We start from the raw sequence: 20,710 nt of genomic DNA on the forward strand, positions 1-20,710 counted from the left end.
TAGCCAGGATGGTCTCGATCTCCTGACCTCGTGATCCGCCCGTCTCGGCCTCCCAAAGTGCTGGGATTACAGGCTTGAGCCACCGCGCCCGGCCGTAGGGTGAATTCTTGTATGAAGCTTTCCCAAATGCCCCTTCCATGCCACCTCCCACCCTCCCTTCAGCTTACTACAATACCTCTCTCCTGGAAAGCTGTATAACAGTGAGCACATTCTGTGATACTAAAATCAGCTGTGTGCTCAGGTAAGTGCTAGTGTTTTGGGAAAGCTATGGGGCAGCCAGCTGGGAAGTGGGACAGCCCTAGACAATCTAAGATGAAGAAGCATTAAGCCTGTGTATTTACTGTCTGAACCACTGGCTTGCCACTTTACACTCACAGCCTTGTAATACCACTTGAACTTTTTTCAAAAAAAGCGCTGTTTAACTTTTCACTGCATGAATTGTCTACCAGCTACATGTAGACTCTACCTTTTTTTTTTTTTTTTTTTGCCATGTAATGAACTTACAGTCATCTCTGTTTCCCTTCCTTGTGGCACAGTGTCTTACTGAGCACAGGAGGTACTCAGTAAAGGTGAGCTGAATGAGTAGACACTCCCAAGTGACCTTTAGTGCTTTTGTTTTATTATTATTATTATTATTATTATTTTCAGACGGAGTCTCTATCACCCAGGCTGGAGTGCAGTGGTGCAATATCACCTCACTGCAACCTCCCCTCCTAGGTTCAAGCGATTCTCCTGCCTCAGCCTCCCAAGTAGCTGGGATTACAGATGTTTGCCACCATATCTAGCTAAATTTTGTATTTTTAGTAGAGATGGGGTTTCACCATGTTGGCCAGGCTGGTCTTGAACTCCTGACCTCAGTTGATCCACCCGCCTTGGCCTCCCAAAGTGCTGGGATTACAAGCATGAGCCACTGCGCTCAGCCTTATTATTTTTTTTACAGAGTTTTGCTCTGTTGCCCAGGCTGGAGTGGAATAGCATGATCATGGCTCATTGTGGCCTTGACCTCTTGGGCTCAAGCCATCTTCCCACCTCAGCCTCCCAAGTAGCTGGGACTACAGGCATGTACTATGACACCCAGCTAGGTTTTGTATTTTTTGTAGAGATGGGGTTTCACCATGTTGCCCAAGCTGGTCTTAAACTGTGCTCAAGTGACTCACCCACGTCTGCCTTCCAAAATGCTGGTATTACAGGTGTGAGTGACTGGCTACTTTTTTTGTTTTTTGTAGAGACTGGGTCTCTCTGTGCTGTCCAGGCTGGTCTCGAACTCCTGGGGTCAAGCAGTCCTCGTGCTTCACCCCCACAAAGTGATGGGATCACAGGTGTGAGCCAGCACATCCAGCCTTTAGTGTTATCTTTAAGCAGCAGGATCACAAACGGCTGCCCTCAGCAATCGTCTTTACCTTCTCATTGTTTCCCTCACCCCACCAACCTCCATGGCTAAACCAGAACTGAACTTGCTACACTCCCTTCTTTGTTCAGCTCAGAAAATACAGAAAATAGTGCTTGATCTAGGGCCACTCACCTATCCCTCCAACTTATTCATTCATTCAGTTCTTATTTACTGAGAACCTGCTATACTATTTATATGGTGCTATTCTGGTGGCTTTAGGTATACAAAGATGCTTAGGACATGGATTCTGTGTCCAGAAAGAAATTGAGGCCAGTGATAACACAGATGCATGACAAAGAAGAATGTGGTTCCTGAAATAAAAGGCATAGATAGGTGCTATACTAGGATGGGTAAGGAAGCTTTCTGAAGTAGGTAGAATTTGAGTAAGCTTTGAAGGATTAGGGGAGGTTTGAATGCTTGGATACACATTGCTAAATGAATGAATGAACATAAAAATGAACGAAACAGAGTATAAACAACAAATCTGCATATGAAGGGGGCACTGCGCATTTTAAGAAATCCCCTCAACTCTTTCATGATACGCCTATAAGTTTACTGGGATATAAGAGGCTACAGCACTGACCCCATTGGCCCAGCCATCTCACTATTTCTCATATCTAACCCACACCCAAAAAGTTCTCTTTTTTTTTTTTTTTTTTTTGAGACAGAGTCTCACTTTGTCGCCAGGCTGGAGTGCAGTGGCACGATCTCGGCTCACTGCAACCTCCGCCTCCCGGGTTCAAGTGATTCTCCTGCCTCAGCCTCCCAAGTAGCTAGGACTACAGGTGCGCGCCACCAGGCCCAGCTAATTTTTGTATTTTTAGTAGAGACCAGGTTTCACCATATTGGTCGGGATGGTCTCAATCTCCTGACCTAGTGATCCACCCGCCTCGGCCTCCCAAGGTGCTGGGATTACAGGCATGAGCCACTGCGCCTGGCCAAGAGTTCTCTGTAGAGGCAAAGAAAGAACTGTGAGGGTCCCGTCTACACTCAGGGGTGGAAGGTTCTGTACACTGAGGGGTAGGAGAGACTGATCTTTGCCCCATGGTGCACACCCCTAATGGTTTCTCTGCCATTTAGATTTAGTCAAGCCAAAATACCTTTCTAAGGATTCATCGTTCATGGCTAATTTCAGAATGCACTTCTAACTTTCTGAAGTCTTTCACATCCATTTTCTTATTTAATATGACTAACTCTGTGAAATAGACAACACTCATATTATTGTAGCTATTTTGCTAGATGAGCAAACTGAGATGCAGAATGATTCCATCACTTACCCACACTCACAAAGATGGTGACAGAATCCTGTCTTCTCTTTTTTTTCTTTTTGTTTAGAACCCTGATCTTATCTCCCTTCAGTTTTTTCTTTTTTTTCTTTTTTTTTTTCTTTAGTGTTTTTGATTTGGTTTTACTAAATCCCATTTATTTTCCCAAGCATGAATAAGGAAATGAGGTCAAATCTATATTCCCTCGTGGCTCTATTTCATATTTCAACATTTCAGGCAAATGGACGTGAATGTTTGTCAACATTTGGGTGTGGCAAAATGTTGAAAAGGGGATATTCAGAAAGCACCTACTTGCCAGTGCTATTACTCATGAGTTCACGTATGTAACAGTAACAGCACTGGCAAGTAGGTGCTTTCTGAATATGCACTTTTCACAAACACATTCACCTCTCACATCACAACATTCTCCCTGCTCTTTCTTCAGCCCAGTTACCCCCACTTTCTTCTCCTACAATTAGCAAGAGGCTGAGGTAACAGAAGAGGATGTCTTCATGCCTCTTGCTGAAGATGAGCAATGGGATCCTTTGCAGCTGTTTATAGGAACTTCAGGTGGCAAACCATGGTAGCCCCTAGATGGCTTGCCCTCCTGACCTCCATTTGCTATTTCCCACTGATACAGCAATTCGTCTTCTCGACCATCCATAACACATTTCCTGAACCACACATGTTAGTCTTAAGTTTTTTAAAAACATTTATTCAACAAATATTTATTGAATCCCTTGTCCGAGCCCTACCTTTGCCCAGATTCTCTCAGGTAGAACGCACTTCACTTTAGCCCTTCACTGAATACAGTATTACACCCCAATCCACTCCATTTGTCTATCCTGGAAACCCAGAAGTCTACCCAAATTCCTCCCTCTCCCTCACAGCCCACACCCAATTAGCCGTCAGACCTCCTTCCTGAGAGTTCTCACATTTCACCTTGTCTCTGCACTCTCCTGCCTGCAGTCCTGCACAGCCTCCTGACTTCTGATCTGTTCCTCTTCCAGTACATTCACCACCCCTCAGCCAGAATGGGTTTCTGAGCAAAGCACATCATGTCCCTCCCAACACACTGGGAGCCCTACTGTCACCCAGTAAGAGTCCAAACTCCTTAACTTAGCGCAGCCTCCTGCTTACTTGCAGTCCAGTATTGTCCAATAGAAATATAATGCAAGCCATATATGTAATTTTAATTTTTTAGTAGCCACATTTTTTAAAAGTAAAAGAAACAAGTGAAATTAATTTTTTTTACTTTTTTAGACGGAGTCTCACTCTGTCACCCAGGCTGGAGTGCAGTGGCGAGATCTCGGCTCACCACAACCTCTGCCTCCCGGGTTCAAGCGATTCTCCTGCCTCAGCCTCCCGAGTAGTTGGGATTACAGGCGCCTGCTACCACGCCCGGCTAATTTTTGTATTTTTAGTAGAGACGAGGTTTCACCATGTTGACCAGGCTGGTCTCAAACTCCTGACCTCAGATGATCCACCCACCTCAGCCTCCCAAAGTGCTGGAATTACAGGAGTGAGGCACTGTGTGCCCTGCCGTGAAATTTATTTTAATAATTGCACTTTAACCTGATATGCCTGAAATATAATTTCAACATGTAATTAATATTACAAATATTGGGGTGTTTTACATCCGTTTTTTCAGACCAAGGCTTTGAAACCCAGTGTATATCATTAAACTCATAGCACATCACGAATCGGACTAGCCACATTTCCAGGGCTCAACAGCTGTATGCAGCTGGTGGCTACAGTCTCTTCTTGCCCTCTCATTTCTCTGGTTTTTGCACATGCCTACGAGACTCCCTAGCCCTTATATAGTCAGTGAATTCCTGCTTGTCCTTCAAGATTCACCTAAGTATCCCCTCCCCTAGGAAGCCTTCCCTGACCCTCTGGTCTGTTGAGATGTCGGCCCTCTGCAGTACTAAATCCCTTAGCATTTACCTATACCATTACACATGACAGTGTAAACTACTGCTTTACTTATCTGCCTTTCCCACTGAGAAGGATTTACCATGGAGATGATGAAGCTTAAGCTTCAGGGCTCATCACTCTCCTACACAAATCCCTTCCAAGGCTTGCACCTAATTTTGTGGCAATAGTTTTATATTCTTTTTCTTAGTGAGTGTCGGGCCCCACAAAACCTAGATTAACTCCACCTCCTCCATTAGACTAAGCTCCTTGAGAGCTGGAACTGTGCTTTATTCAGACCTATCACAGGCCAGACCTATCACAGGCCTCATACAAAGATGTTCAATGAATGTTTGCTGAATGAATGTTGGGGTTCTTGAGGGATTACTCCCAGACTATCTCTCTTTCAGATTAGCATCAGCCAATTCTTGATTTTAATTACCATACATTCGTTGGTGATTCACAGTTTTCTGTTTCCAGCCCAGACTTTGTTCCTGGGCTTCAGACTCATTTGTGCCACTGCCTCCCAGATATACCCACCTGGAAGTGACCTAAGCACCCAAACTCACTATTCCAAAGTGGGGACTCTTGAGTCTCCCTAAACTTATTATTCTTTCTCAGTGGATGGCACTACCATCCACCCTGCTGCTCAAGCCAAAAAGTTCAGCAGCATCCTTGATTTTCCTGATTCTCTCACCTTCCATATCCACCTCACACTAAGTCCAGATAATTCTGTCTTAAAACATTCACAAATACATACACATATAAACAGCCCACAACAGCCTCCTAACTGGACTCCCTGCTTCCACTCTTGCACACCCACAATTCATTCTCTACTCAGCAGCTAGGGAAGACTCTCATTACTTCATTCACCTGTTGAGCTTGAAATAAAATCCAGGCTGGGCGTGATGGCTCACAACTGTAATCCCAGCACTTTGGGAGGCCAAGGCAGGCAGATCCCAAGGTTGAGAGATCGAGACCATCCTGGCCAACATAGTGAAACCCTGTCTCTACTAAAAATACAAAAATTAGCTGGGTGTGGTGGCGTGCACCTGTAGCCCCAGCTACTTGGGAGGCTGAGGCAGGAGAATCGCTTGAACCCAGGAGGTGGAGGTTGCAATGAGCAGAGATCGCGCCACTGCACTCCAGCCTGGCGACAGAGTGAGAGTTTGTCTCAAAAATAAAAATAAAATAAAATCCAAACTCTGTATCTGATGCACAGGGCCCTTCATGGAGTATTAGGTTGATGCAAAAGTAATCGCGATTTTTGCCATTAAAAGCAAAAGTAATGGCAAAAACCACGATTACTTTTGCACCAAACCAATAGCTCCCACCCTCTTCTCCAGTGGTATTCTGAACCCCTCTCCCTATTACTAACCACACTGGCCTTTATTCTTTCCTCTAATGTGCCAAGCTCTCTTTTCCAGCTCTGAGCTTTTGCAAATGCTGTTCCCCCTTCCAGAAATTCTTGTCAAAGGCCGTGGGGTGGTTTCCCTTCTCATTCTGCAGATCTCTACTTGAAATTATCCTCCAGGAGACCTCCCCCACTCTCCCTCACTAAAGGGGGCCCACTATTATTTACAATCACTCTCTATCACATGCCGTGTTTATTTCCTTTACAGCACTTGTCATATGCTGCAATTAACATCTTAGTTTATTTTACTTGTTTATCATCCATATGTCCACTCCCTCACACTAAAAAAAATTCTATTGGCTGTGTATTTCCAACTAATTCAGGTGGCAGAGCATCTAGACATTATGCTGTTCTCTGTAGAACACCATGAATATCTAGTTTCATATTGAATCCCATCACATGCACTAGGAGAAAATATTACTGGGTTGTATGAATGCATGTAAAATCTCAACTACAAGCTTACACATATCCATGAAAACAACAAACTGTTAAACTAGATGTGATCAGATGTTTGAGTTTTTCTGTTAATATTTGTTTGTTTCTTATGCATCCATTTTGTCATCTGCTAGCACCCACTAGCAGGTGAACATTGAAAGCTTAAGATTTATTTTTTTAATATTGTGGTTAGGTTTTGGTTTTGTTTTGTTCTGAGACATAGTTTTGCTCTGTTGCCCAGGCCAGAGTGTAGTGGCATGATCTCAGCTCACTGCAACCTACACCTCCTGGGTTCCAGCAATTCTCCTGCCTCAACCTCCCAAGAAACTGCACTTACAGGTGCGTGCCACCATGCCCGGCAAATTTTTGTATTTTTAGTAGAGATGAGGTTTCACCTTGTTGGCCAGGCCGGTCTTGAACTCCTGGCCTCAAGTGATCCACCCACCTCGGCCTCCCAAAGTGCTGGGATTACAGGCATGAGCCACCACACCTGGCCAAAAGATTAAGAAAATTTTATGAAGAGAAACCCTAAAACTGAGCATTCTACTCTTACCATCTTTTCCTGACAATTAGAGGGAAGCTGATTATTATTCAAAGAGTCGAAGAAGGGAACCCCTCAGCCCAGGCTAGGGTGGGCCCTTTGGCAGCACAGTGAGTTCCAGCTGCTTCCTGCACACAGCCCCTTGCCTCGAAAGCAGGTAGCTGGCTCTACAGGTCACTGATAGAAGCCCTTAGGATAAATGCCAACCCTGATAAGAAAGGGGAGGACCAGTCCCTAAACAGGTAGCAGGTTTGTCTGCTTGAGGTCTTGTTGATTGGTTTAATTTTTAAAATCCTGCCAGGGACCAGGTGCGGTGGCTCACACCTGTAATCCCAGCACTTTGGGAGGTCAAGGTGAGAGGATTGCTTGAAGCTAGGAGTTTGAGACCAACCTGAGTAACATAGTGAGACACACCCCCATATCCTCCCCACCCCCCACCTTCTCTACAAAAAGTTTTTGAAATTAGCTGGGTGTGGTGGCATGCACATGTAGTCCCAGCTACTCAGGAGGCTGAGGAGGGAGATTGCCTGAGTCTGGGAGGTCAAGGCTGTAGTGAGTCGTGCTTGCGCCACTGCACTTCAGCCTGGGTGACAGAGCAAGACCTTGTCTCAAAAATAAATAAATAAATAAATAAGTGCTTCCAAGATGAAAATAGCCCCCAGTGCATTTAAGAGAGAGTGGCAGACTTTTCCCCAGGAGTATTCTAGAGGGAAGAGTATGGATATGGAGCTCCCAAAGGAGCCCCAACTAGGCTCTTTTCTCTGCTTTGCATACCTTTTTGCCATTTGCTTTCCACAGGACTGTCTTGCTAATCATACACCTCATGCAGATGGCTGGTGCTTCCTGGCTAATCTAGTCAAGTATAAAAAAGGGCCCCTGCTGTCCTTCAAATACCAATAAGGCTTTTCAGCCAGCCTAGTGCCTCCGCTTTGCTGTCTGTTGGCTTTCCGTGACTATGCATGGTCAAGGCATATCAGAGATTTATCATTTTTGGCCAGAACAAATACACTGAGAGCTTCAAAACCAAGTATACTTGAAAACCAAGTTTCAGAGAGAGAGCCTGTGCTCAGAGTTAGACTATGTTGATAACTACGCAAACATTTACCATTTCCTTATTGGGGTCATAAAAGGCATCCACAAACCCATACATGTCAGTCTGACAATATTGTCCAAAATATTTTTAGCTTTGAATTTTTTCAGCCAGTGTCAAAAGTGAGACTCTAAAATACTTACTATATGTCTATGTTTGATGCTAAGTCCTTTATTTTTTTCTGGAAATATTCTTAAGTAAATTCTGATTAGAATCACTCCTACAACACCTTTATCCTTATTCTAGATAATCAGGGCAGAATAAACAGTAAAGTGAAAGATCCTCAGATTCTGAGCTGTTGAGCTCAGAAATTCAACAGCTATCAGGTGGGTGAATATCCAGTAATAAAATGGATTGTTCTCTGCTGATTGTATGTTTCCAAGTTGCTCAGGAAGAAGAATACCTGCAAATATGTTGCTCTTAGTAAAATACCACGTGGCCATTCCAATTAGTTTATTTATTATCTGTAGCTGCTTTCACACTACAAGGACAGAGTTCAGTAGCTTTGACAGAGACTATATGGCTTGCAAATCCTAAAATATTTACTGTCTGGACTTTTACAGAAAAAGTTTGCCAACTTCTGCATAGCTCATCCATTCACTTTACAGATGAGCAACCTAAGGCCTGTTTGAAAAGCAAAGTAACTTTGTAGCATTTTGCCCAGGGTTCACTTCACTGCAGTTAATCTTCTCTAGGCTTGTTCCTTCTACTAGATACAATCTTTTTATTTCCCACACTGGCTTTCATTTAACTTAATAATAACGGTTTGTTGTATTGCATTGACTTGCCCAGGGTAACAGGAATAGTCAGCAGTGGAACGTGGCTTAAAACCCAAACATAGTGATTCCTGATCAATGGTAAGGATCACCAAGTAGCTGTGTAACTTTGGCTGAGTTAATTATCCTCTCTGAGCCTCAGTTTCCTCATCTGCAAGATGAAGGCAATCTATTCCTTGTATGGTTTTATGAGAAATTGTTAAGACAATGTATGTATGGAATAGGCTCTCTGTAAGCATGGATTCTCAACCCCTGACTCCTTTGTCTCACTAAACTGGAGTTCTGGAACTTTTAGGATTCCCTGAGGAAACTGAACTAAATACTTATGGAACTTCTTCTAAGAACAAGACACTGGGCTTGGCCCTTTAGGAGGTACAAAAATTAGTTCCCCATTTAGTGGCAGTGATAAGCCTGAAGTGACCAGACTTATGATCTGGTTAAAAGGAAATAAGGCATCCTTGAAGGGGTGATGACATTTAAAAAATGCTAAAGGGGCCAGGTGTGGTGGTTCATGACTGTAATTTCAGCAATTTGGGAAGCTGAGGCAGGAGGATCACTTAAGATCAGGAGTTTAAGACCAGCCTGGCAACATGGTGAGGTGCCCATCTCTACAAAATATTAAAAATTAGCTGGGCATGGTGGCACATCCCAGCTACTAGGGAGGCTGAGGTGGGGACTGCTTGAGCCCAGGAGTTCTAGGCTGCAGTGAGTTATGAGTGCACCAGTGTACTCCAGCCTGGGCAACAGAACAAGACCCTGTCTCTTAAAAAAAAAAATTCATACTGGATCTATTTTGACAAATAAGAACAGAGATGTAATCATCCCTGTGCTTACTAATTGGCAAGGAGTTGCTACTAAAGCCCTCGAAGAGTCCCTTCAGTAGGTTATGTATTCTCTTTTGAAATCATGATTATGCTTCATTTGTCCCACAAGCTTTGCTTTGATGGTCTAACTCAGATCAAATGGAAAGTTCAGAGTTTGTAGAGTTTAAATAAAAGCAGAATTATTATGAGGGACTAGGAAGCAAGTCAGAGGCACTTTGGAAACTGCTGGCCTGTTGTACACCAAAGTATTAGGCATTTTCTTCAGAGGAGAATACCAGGACTTCATGGCCACTCCTGAGAACTTAGCAAGGCCTGCCCTAAGAACTGCATTAGGAGAGAGGTTCCTGTTTCCTTGTATTAAATTCTGTAATGCTCTAAGCCTCTCTTTCTTTTTGAAGTCTTTGGCTTCATGGAGGATAGTCTGGTGGGAAATAGCACTGAATGGGGAGTTAGGAGACTGGGTTCCTGTTCCAGTTCTGATACCTGCTGGCTGCATGACCCTGGGCAGGATATTTCCTTTTTGGACCATCTGCAAATGACACAATAGAAGCTCAATTGACCAGATCAGACACATAACCATTGCGTTGGGTCCTGACAGAACTGAACTCACTTGGACATGGGACATTATCATAGAATGCTAGAGTTAGACGGGATCTTTCAGCGATTAGTTGGATTCTATCATTTCTCCCAGCGAGGGCAAAGGACCTGTCTATGGTCACACAATCCATTAGAGGCAGAATCAGATTAGAACCCAGGTTTCCTGGCTCTCTGTTCCATGCTTTGGCCAGAACAACATGTTATCTGAAAAGTCTAAAGGAAGTGCATTTAATCTCCCTTGCCTCACATATCTCACAGACACATTGCTGAGTTTGGTCTCCATCCTGCTCACTCATCAAAACTGCACTGGATTAAGTAGCTAAGTCCTTCCACTCTGCATGCAAAATTCTGCTCACACCAGCGGCTTCTCTGAGACCTGGAATAGGCAGGCTGTGAGCCAACCCTTACCCAAACTCACCCTTTAGGAGCAGGAGAGAAGTGGGGTATGTGTTCCCTAAGGTACCCTCACTTTAGAGTCTCAAGGAACAAAAAACTTGGAATGATCTGGGTGTGGTGGTATGTGCCTGTAGTCCCAGTTACTCCCAACCCAAAAAACCCAAAAAATTTTGGAATGAATTTTCAGAGATCACTCCTGCAATTAATCATCTTCCAGGTTATTGAATCATCCAATGAATTTAACAGGAAGGTCCCTCAAGTGGGCAGAGACGTTCTTGGAAAGGAACTCAAGGGTCAGGAGAAAGCCCCAGGATTGGTGCTCCTGGTGTCTGGTCTCCAATGCGCACAGAGAGAGGGGCTCTGCCCCCAGGACTAGCTTGTCAGTGGGTGAACAGAGCTCCCATCTTGTCTAATATTTTCAGAACAAAACAAAAATATAAAAGCCTCCCCCTTCTCAGACCCCATCCAAGTCTGGAATGTGAACTAACGGGATTAAATGAAAATGAGGGTGCTAGCTAAACCCTGAATGCCATGCACATGGAAAAGATTATCATTTTTCCTCTCCTGGCATCTTCTTGGACATTCTCCAAAGCCCAGCTCAAATGTCATTTCCAAACACCTGGTCATACCAACCCGAGCTCAAATCTTGGTTCCGCTGCCTATTTGCTGTGTGACCTTGAACATGTCGTTTAACGTCTTTAGGCTTCAGTTTCCTTTCCTGCAAATGGGGATCATAATATGACCAGTTTATTGGGTGATTAAGGGTTGAGCCAATGTAATGCTTACAAAGGCCCCAGCACAGTGCCTGGCAGAGAATAGGTACTCTATAAATGTTGAATAAATAGTAAGGGAACCAGAGCATTCATCTCTTGAGGTCTGATCCAGCACCTTCTCTTCAGGTCCTGGCTTCGCCACATCCTTTCATGTCAAAGGGGCTAGAGAAGCCTGAGCCAATTTGTCCTTACCTTGCTGAGGTCTCCTAAGGCCATGACCTTAGCCGCTGGCCTCCTGCTGAGCTGCTCCTTCACCCAGGCCTCGATTTGCTTGTTCCACTTCATGGTGAACACATAGAAGGCATAGGCCAGCAGCAGCAGCAGGCTCTCCCACCAGGCAATAAGGCTGTCCAGGAAGAAGAGGATGAGCATCATCAGGTCAAGGATGTAGAAGGAGACATCACGGAATAAGGGCCACCAGGTGAGGTTGAGGATCTCTCGGGAGAAGAGGGAACAAGTGCCAATGACAAAGAGAATGTTGAACACAGCAGAGCCCACAATGGTACCGATGCCCACGTTGCTGTGGGAAATGAAGACACCGATGAGGGAGGTGAAGAGCTCAGGGGCAGAGCCTCCAGCAGCCATGAATGTGGCGCCTGCCACATCCTCGGAGATCTGCAGCTTGTCTGTGATGACACCTAGGGCTGGAACGAAGTACTCATCGCAAACAATGGCCAAGGCCACAAACACATACATCATGCCAAAAATGTGCAGGACCACCCAGCCCTGCCGCCGCTCCTCCACACTGAACAGATCTGGGGGGTACTCTCCCTTCGGGGGGAGGTCTGGCAAGATGGGAGGCAGCACTGAGGGACTGGGACTGAGCTCCTCTGGGAACAGGGCCGTTGTGAGGCTTGGGGAGGGAGTGGTGGGCATGGCTGGGGTTGGCTTCACAACCACACAGTGATGGACCTGCGTGGACAGCTTTGCCCTGACCGTGTGGGTTGTTGAGGTGCTGGGTGCTGTGTAAGGTTTCTTTGCCAGCCTCCAGACTGTGGCTGGGGCTGTTTCGATGGCTGACACACTGGTCCTCGGTGAGGGATTCCTAACACTCCAGGCAGCAGTGAAGGCTTTGGTTTCTGATGGGCTGCTGCCTGTCATGGTGCTTATTGTCACCTGCCCCTCAGAGGTGGCTGGGGTATGCGTCAGGACTGTTCCCTGGGGAGTCTTCAGGTTGTTCTTTCCCACTAACCCCCAGGGATGGGCTGAGCTGTTACTTTCCACTCTTCTGGGGGGAGACAGATTGTTTTTTTCCACGATGCTCCTTGGAGAAGTCAAGACATTTGTTTCTACCTCATGTGTCAGAAAAGTTGGGGTGCTATCAACCATTCCCTTGAGAGTGGTTGGGGTGGTTTCCTCCATTATTCTCTTAAGAGAGTTGGTTTCCAGTATTTTATAGGTTGTTGTAATGTCACTGTCCTTCACTGTTGTCCTGGGGGTGGTCGCATGGCTTGTTTCCATTGTCATGAATGTGGATGAAGCGTAAGTGCCTACTCTTCTACCACGTGGGGAAGGAGTATACTTCACCTTTTCCCTGACTTGAGTTGGGCTGTAGCTCTTCATTTCTCCTGTGGGTGTTGGGGTATACTTTTTTACTATTTGTCTGCTTGAAGTTGAGGTGTAGTAAGTCAGTGTTCTCCTGGATGTTGGGGTGTCTTCTTTCCTTCTTTCTGTACCTGCTGCTGTTGGGCTATAATTATTCTTGGTTGTTGTTGGGATCATCTTGGCTGTCCTTTCAGGAATATTGGGAATATTCTCCACTGTCATGCTCAGTGTTGCTTCATCACTGCCCACTGAGGCTTGGGGTACCAGCATCTCGCCCCCCATTTCAGAGCTAGGTTTTGGAGGGTTGCTGCTCACCATCATCATCTCTTCACTGAGGAGGTCCCGGCTGGCCAGTTTTACAGGCTGATGAGAAGAGACTGCTGCCCACAATGAGGAAAGGCCCCGGGGTCTCCTAAGGTGCTGGTAGGTAGAACCGATGATCAACATTCCCAGTAGGAAGAGGAGGCGACTCCAATGAAGCCGCTTTGTCCGGAGTAACCGCCTATCTTGCGGCCCCATCCTGATCAATTTCCCCATGCTGGCCAGTTATATCTGGTTACAGAAGGCCTCTCATTCTGTCCTAAGATGGAAGCTACTCTGGGATTCAGGTTGGTGATCAGAGAAGATTTCTCCATGAAGCCCAGCCAGGGGGTATCCACAAACCTAGATGGTAGAAAAAGAGATTACTTACCACTAAGAGAAGATCTGGGATCCATAACAGCCTCATATGGAAAAAAGTGATAATAGAAGCCCCAGGAACACAAAAGTATAATGCATGGGGTCTTTGCAAGAGTAAACTACTCCTGTCCCCTGCTCCAGAGGAAAATGCCTACTCTTAAAAGAAAGAGTACCTAGGGGTCCTCTGTACTATGTAGGCCTGCCAGCAGCCCAGGTTCCTGAGCTGGGGCCGGAGTGCTCTATGGAGTCTCCCTGGGCTCTCAGCAAAAGATTTGCCAGTACTCTTCAGGTCCAAGCCTAAGATGCTGGGAGCTCAGTCATCCATAGCTGGTGCCAGGCCACAGGTCTCACCTTATCAAAGGCAGGAAGGAGGTAGGGAGATATGGCTTTAAGCTATAGACAAAAAGAGGCAGTAGTGGAGGGCATTGCCAGGGACATTAAGGCTCCATGTATTTTTCTGGATTGACTTAAAACAATTCCACCATCCAGAGTGGGCAAAGCTTAAAAGTTAATGTTATAGAGCTTCCCAGAGAATACAGCATGGTGGGAGGATCATGGGAAATGGAGTTGAAAGCCTAGACTCCCCGTTCTGCTGCTTACCAGCTGTGTCATCCTGGACAGGCTGAGCCTTGGTGCCTCATCTGTGAAATGGGCATGATAACATATATATTGGTTATGCAAATATAATCTCTGGAAGGACAACTGGGGAAGGGAAACTGAGGATCAAAGGTCAGAAGGCGGCTTATTCTCACTGTATAGTCCATTAGTTTGACCTTTTTATCATGTGCATGTTATAATATTTTAAATTTAATTTAAATTAAATTAAAATATGAACAATAACAGTGTCAGGGGAATGTTGAGAGAGTAAAAACATATGAAAAGCATTGAACAGGCCAGGCATGGTGGCTCATGCCTGGAATCCCAGCACTTTGAGAGGCTGAGGCGGGCAGATCACTTGAGGTCAGGAGTTCAAGACCAGCCTGGCCAACATGGTGAAACCCCATCTCTGCTAAAAATACAAAATTAGCCAGGCATGGTGGCACATGCCTGTAATCCCAGGTGCACGGGAGGCTGAGACAGGAGAATTGCTTGAACCTGGCAGGCAGAGGTTGCAGTGAGCTGAGATCACACCATTGCACTCCAGCCTGGGCAACAGAGCAAAACTCTGTCTCAAAGGAAAAAAAAAAAAAAAGAAAAGCACTGAACGGAAAGGTTAGTTTTACACAAGAATGAAGGAGGGAAGAACATGAAAGGCCCACAAAGAATCCTCATTTTATAAAGAAGGGTATTGAGGCCCAGCCCAAGTAAGTATTTATTAAATCTCTAATTAATGTCCACACACTACTACAAAACAATAACTGGAAATGATTGGTTTTGCATATGATATATTAGAAGTGAGCTGAGTAACCCATGGAATCTGTCTGGTACAACTCCTCGTCTGAGATGTGAAAACACAGAGGTCCAGAGGGGAGATGTAACTTGCTTAACATCACACAGTTAGTGAGTAGCCAAACAGATGAGCCTCCTAACTCCCCCTTCTTTCTTGCATGCCACACTAATTGGACATGCAAAAGCGCTTGTCTTAAAAAGCAAGAGAGGGACAAGCAAAAGGAGAAGTAGGAATAAGTGAACTTCCTTCTTTGTCCCTGATTTCTGTAATTTTCTTTCCACTATCTCCCTGCAGCCCCTCGATCCTTGCCATGAACTCAACACTTTGCAGCAAGCCCACTCGTATCTCCAACAGAAATTTCAGAAGGTCTCTCTCTTTCTGATGTTCCTGTGTTACGTAACAGAGCTGAGCTGGCACCCCAGCTGATCACTCCTACCTAATTACATCATTTACCTTCAGATCTTGGCATCTGGCTGTCTTCTCAGCTCTGGAAACTCGTCAGAATCCAAGATCTCAAAGAGTGGATCTGAAGCTGGACAGCAAGGAACACCCCATTCTCCTGCCCCCAGCTCTCCTATGGAATCCTAATTCAAGGCAGGGTCGGGTGTGAAGGGCAGCTCAGGGGAAGAATATCCGATCGTGGCTAATACCCACCTCCTCTAAGAAGCTTATCAGGGCATTGCACAAGTTCTGGGTCCCAGTGCGCCTGACCAAGCCTGAGAGAGTGGGCCTTCCACCAGGGACACAGATGGGCTCACTGTGGGCCTGCAAAGTCAGTGGAGGAACTGGGGAGATTTCTCAAACTCGTTTCTAAGCTATGAGAATGACAGGTGGTCTAGGGTTTCCATGCTTAGATGGTGGAAAGTTTTGGAAAGATTCAGAAGGTGCCTGGGACTTAAGAGATCAGAAGGCCTCAGTTAGCATTAGGCTCGACTTGCTGCTGTGTGATTCTAATGTAACCTACAAGTAAATGTGGGGATAATAATATCTGTCCTACCTATCTGTAAGGTGAATGTGAGAATCAAAATAAAAAACAAAGATTATAGAGAAAACACCATGCAAACTTCAAAGCAATTCATACATGAAATCTATTTTATTAGGCCTAAAGGAAATTCTTGGTGTAGAGGGCACTAACGGATCTCCCCAGAGCAGGCTGGGACATCCCAAGATACCTGAGGAGTTGGCACACTGAGCTCCCTGCACCTCTAGTCCATGACTTGGAGCTGATCAAAGTGGGAGTAGGGTAAGGTAGTAGGGATCTCAGCATCCTAACCATTGATCTGGAAGCCATTTCAATCATTCAGCTAACTCGGCCTGATATTTACTGACTGTCCCTTTCTCCATTTCCTGTTTCCTCCAGAGTACCTGGGTGCGTGATGCTTTGGGTTACTTTCATCTGAAATAGCAGCAGGTAATCCTCACAGCCTCACCTCTGCCCTGCTTCACCTTGAGTGGCCTGGAATAGTAAGAAGGTCACCAGATCCCTCTGCTGAAGTCTACAGGAGTGCCCACCCACTGTGGAAGAGCTGGCTTCATCTCTGAGTATGCTGGGGTCACTCTGGATGTTGGAAGCCTGGGGTCAGGGCCTAAGGTCTGCTAGTTCCACGTCCTTGCCTTTATGCTGCTGTGGGCAGAACCAAACCTAGTTCTTTCCCTTTTCATGCCACTGTATAACACAGTCTCAAACTGGCCCAGAAAGATGAAAAAAAGAACATAATTCACAAAGTAAAATGAGTGATCTTTTTTTCTGAAACAACTCCTCTACATTTATAATGTTGTTTATTCAATATAAAAAATGCAGGGGAGAAGGAAATCCTCAGAAAAGTGATTCCTTTCTCTCATATGTTCATAAATGTTGCCAAGGAGTTCTTCCTGGAGTCTAACCTAAATCCTACCTGTTGGGGGTAAACACAGCTTCTTCTGTCTTATTATCATGGGATTCTGGCACATTTTGAAATTCAGCAGGAAATTTGGCTGCTCAACCAAGAATGGAAGCATCCTCTGTACTAGCCATGTGAGTTTAGACAAGTTATTTAACTTCTCAATTGCTATAAACCTCTCATCCTGTAAAATGAGGATGATAATGACATTACCTGTTTGATAGCGTTGTTGTGGGGATTAATTAATTTGTAAAACATATTAACAATGCCGGGTACTATTGTTGTTGTTATTCTGCTTTTAGGTATCACAATCAGATTGTGTTAGAGGGGTCAGCAGGTCTCCATGCATTTCACTGTTACAACGTTCTACTGTGCATTTATTTGTGCAATCACCTGATTAATTAGTACAACTCTTACTAGAGCAGGTGAACTCCAAGAAGACAGGGACCTTGCCTGTCTTATTCATCACTGAATCCCCAGAGCCCAGAACAGTGCCTGGCAAACAATGAATGTATTTGATAAACAAATTTATTTATTTATAAGTAAATTTATTTATTAAATATATTTAATTTATATATTTATTTATATTATAAACATATTTATTAAATTAAATATATTTAATATATATTAAATATAAAAAGCATAACCCAGTGAGGAAGATGCTCAGAAATGGGGCCCCTGAGGGGATGGAGAGGGGAATGCCCACTCGAAAAGTTCATGACCTTTTGAAAGCAAATGGCTGGAGAATGGCCAGCACCACTGAGAAGCAGAAGCTGATCTGCTTTGCTCTATAAAATTGCCTCATTTTATACCTTCCCCTGGAACAGGATGGAAGAACTGATGGGGCAGATCTGGCTCTGACCCTCATGATACAATAAGGGGATGAGAAAGGCAGATCTTAGAGGTTTGGCAGGACAGCAAGGAGGCCTTTCCTTGCCCTCGAAAGCTCTAGGCCTTTCCTAACTTTTATTAAAATAGAAAGAAGAGGGAACGAGACTTTTCATCTGACATGGAGGGTTTGTGGCTAAGGCTGGTTTATTTCTGGGCCTACATCAGGAGTTGCAACCGACTCTACAGTTGTACAGTGGAAAGTAGACAAGATTTGAAAGGGTCGCAAATTTTATTTCTTTTGTTTTTTTTTTTTTAATCTGGCAAACAGCAAGCATTGATGGGTTGCAAATTTTAATGCCTTTAGGTGCTGGGTAGATTTAAAAATAAGTTACATCAATCATTTTCTAAGTAACTGGGGAGTGCTGGGGGCTATTTCTGGACAGAGAATAAGTGACCCACCGATAGGTATTCCAATGTCAAACAATTTAAAAATATTAAGAAGCAAACAAATGAGTCTGAGGGCTGAATTTAACCTACAGGTACTGCTTTGAAACCTCTAATAAAGTAACAAGTCTGACGAGGAGCAAGCCTAAGGTCTCTCATTCTCAGGTTCCTCATTTATGAAACCAGGAAAGACAAGCTTCCTCATGGAATTGCTATTAGAGTAACAGTGAGAGAATCTGTGGAAAAGCACTTTGATCTGTCCAACCTGTATAATGTCATGGCCTAAGGCCTTTTGTTTCTATTGTTTTATTTGTGCATATTATATTGTTTATAGGATTAAAAATGGCTGTATAGTTGTCACTGGTGGAAAACAACAAAATAAGTCCCCGAACATCCTATGACACATCTTTACAAGCCAGTGGCTAGAACCATACCTGAGACAGGGAGATGCAGGTGGTGGCACTTCACACTGAGTGCAGCTCAGAGACAGGATTTCATCCTTACAGCCAAGTGCCCTTCTGGAGAGGCCAGAGGCCTAGAGAAAAGGTCAGAGAGGTGATTTCAGAGGACTTCAGTGTGGCCAAGCAGGAAACCACACAGTCCCAGTACGATTCACAAAGCCCCTCAAAGTAAGAGAAACAGCCCACTAAGTAAAACTCCCATGTCAAATCTGACTTTATAAAGGAATTATGACTGAGGCACAGCAAGATACCTTTTTTTTTTTCCTGTAAGCTGACAAAGAGTGAGAAATTTAAATAACACCCAATGCCAACAAAGATACTGGTAAGGATGTGTAAATCAGGTATAGCAGCCCAAGTGACCTTGTTAAACTGTATATCAGATAATGTCCCTCCTATATGCCAGACTTTCCAGTGGCTTCCCACCTCAATTGGAGAAAAAGCCCCTATATTAGTCTACCAGGCCCTTTCTAGCTTTGCTTGTAGTAGCAAAAACTGAAATCTAAATGTCAATAGGAAACCGATTACATAAATGATAATGGCACATCTTTACAACAGTCAATTATATATAGCAGTTAAAAGGAATGAATGTGATGCCCAAGATATATTAATAAATCAATAACAATAAAAGCAGATGCAGAACAGTATATATAATATAGTTGCATTTAGGTAGAAAGTATTATATATGTTATATTATATAGTATATATAATATGTATATACATACACATATGTACATACATATGTAGAGACAATTTTGCAAAGCATATGTAAAAATGGCTATACTTCTATCACCAATAGATACAGAATGAACAAAAACAAACAACAACTCTGATATTTCACTTTTCTAACCCAGTGGCTAGAATCATACTTGAGGCACGGATATATGTATGGTTGCTTCTAAGAAAGCAAATGCTTATTTTTCACTTCATCTATTTTGAAACTTTGAATTTTGCCTGATGCAGTGGTGCACTCCTGTAATCCCAGCACTTTGGGAGGCTGAGAAGAGAGGATTGCTTGAGAACAGGAGTTCAAGATCATCCTGGGTAACATAACAAGACCCTGTCTCTAGTAAAAGAAGTATTTATGGCAAACCCACAGCCAATATCATACTGAATGGGCAAAAACTGGAAGCATTCCCTTTGAAAACCGGCACAAGACAAGGATGCCCTCTCTCACCACTCCTATTCAACATAGTGTTGGAAGTTCTGGCCAGGGCAATCAGGCAAGACAAAGAAATAAAGGTATTCAATTTAGGAACTAAGGAAGTCAAATTGTCCCTGTTTGCAGATGACATGATTGTATATTTAAAAAACCCCATCATCTTGGCCCAAAATCTCCTTGAGCTGATAAGCAACTTCAGCAAAGTCTCAGGATACAAAATCAATGTGCAAAAATCACAAGCATTCCTGTTCACCATTAACAGACAAACAGAGCCAAACCATGAGTGAACTCCTGTTCACAATTTCTACAAAGAAAATAAAATACCTAGGAATACAACTTACAAGGGATGTGAAGGACCTCTTCAAGGAGAACTACAAACCATTGCTCAACAAAATAAAAGAGAACACAAACAAATGGAAGAATATGCTATGCTCATGGATAGGAAGAATCAATATCGTGAAAATGGCCATACTGCCCAAAGTAATTTATAGATTCAATGCCATCCCCATCAAACTACCAATGACTTTCTTCACAGAATTGGAAAAAACTACTTTAAAATTCATATGGAACCAAAAAAGAGCCTGCATTGCCAAGATAATCCTAAGCAAAAAGAACAAAGCTGGAGGCATCATGTTACCTGACTTCAAACTATACTACCAGCCCACAGTAACCAAAACAGCATGGTACTGGTACCAAAACAGATAGATAGACCAACAGAACAGAACAGAGGCCTCAGAAATAGCACCACACATCTACAACCATCTGATCTTTGACAAACCTGACAAAAACAAGAAATGGGGAAAGGATTCCCTATTTAATAAATAGTGCTTGGAAAATTGGCTAGCCATATGTAGAAAGCTGAAACTGAATCCCTTCCTTACACCTGACACAAAAATTAATTCAAGAT

General features: G+C 44.0%; 1 protein-coding gene across 2 annotated transcripts in view; it reads right to left on the reverse strand.

Moving 5' to 3' along the window:
- SLC24A1 (solute carrier family 24 (sodium/potassium/calcium exchanger), member 1) overlaps nt 1-20,710 on the reverse strand; it is a 49,682-nt gene that overhangs the window by 19,095 nt on the left and 9,877 nt on the right. The window contains exons 1-2 of one of the 2 annotated variants that reach the window (XM_011940381.1): nt 15,482-15,642; nt 11,608-13,623 (exon numbers count right to left, since the gene is read on the reverse strand). In XM_011940381.1, the coding sequence (XP_011795771.1) occupies nt 11,608-13,497 (1,890 nt within the window). In that variant the 5' untranslated portion in view covers nt 13,498-13,623; nt 15,482-15,642. Of the gene's footprint in view, nt 1-11,607; nt 13,624-15,481; nt 15,643-18,617; nt 18,719-20,710 lie in introns of those variants that run through there. The other variant, XM_011940382.1, reaches the window with a different exon arrangement.

The sequence above is a fragment of the Colobus angolensis genome, unplaced genomic scaffold, assembly GCF_000951035.1.
Source record: "Colobus angolensis palliatus isolate OR3802 unplaced genomic scaffold, Cang.pa_1.0 Scaffold19, whole genome shotgun sequence".
Classification (NCBI taxonomy): Eukaryota; Metazoa; Chordata; class Mammalia; order Primates; family Cercopithecidae; genus Colobus; species Colobus angolensis.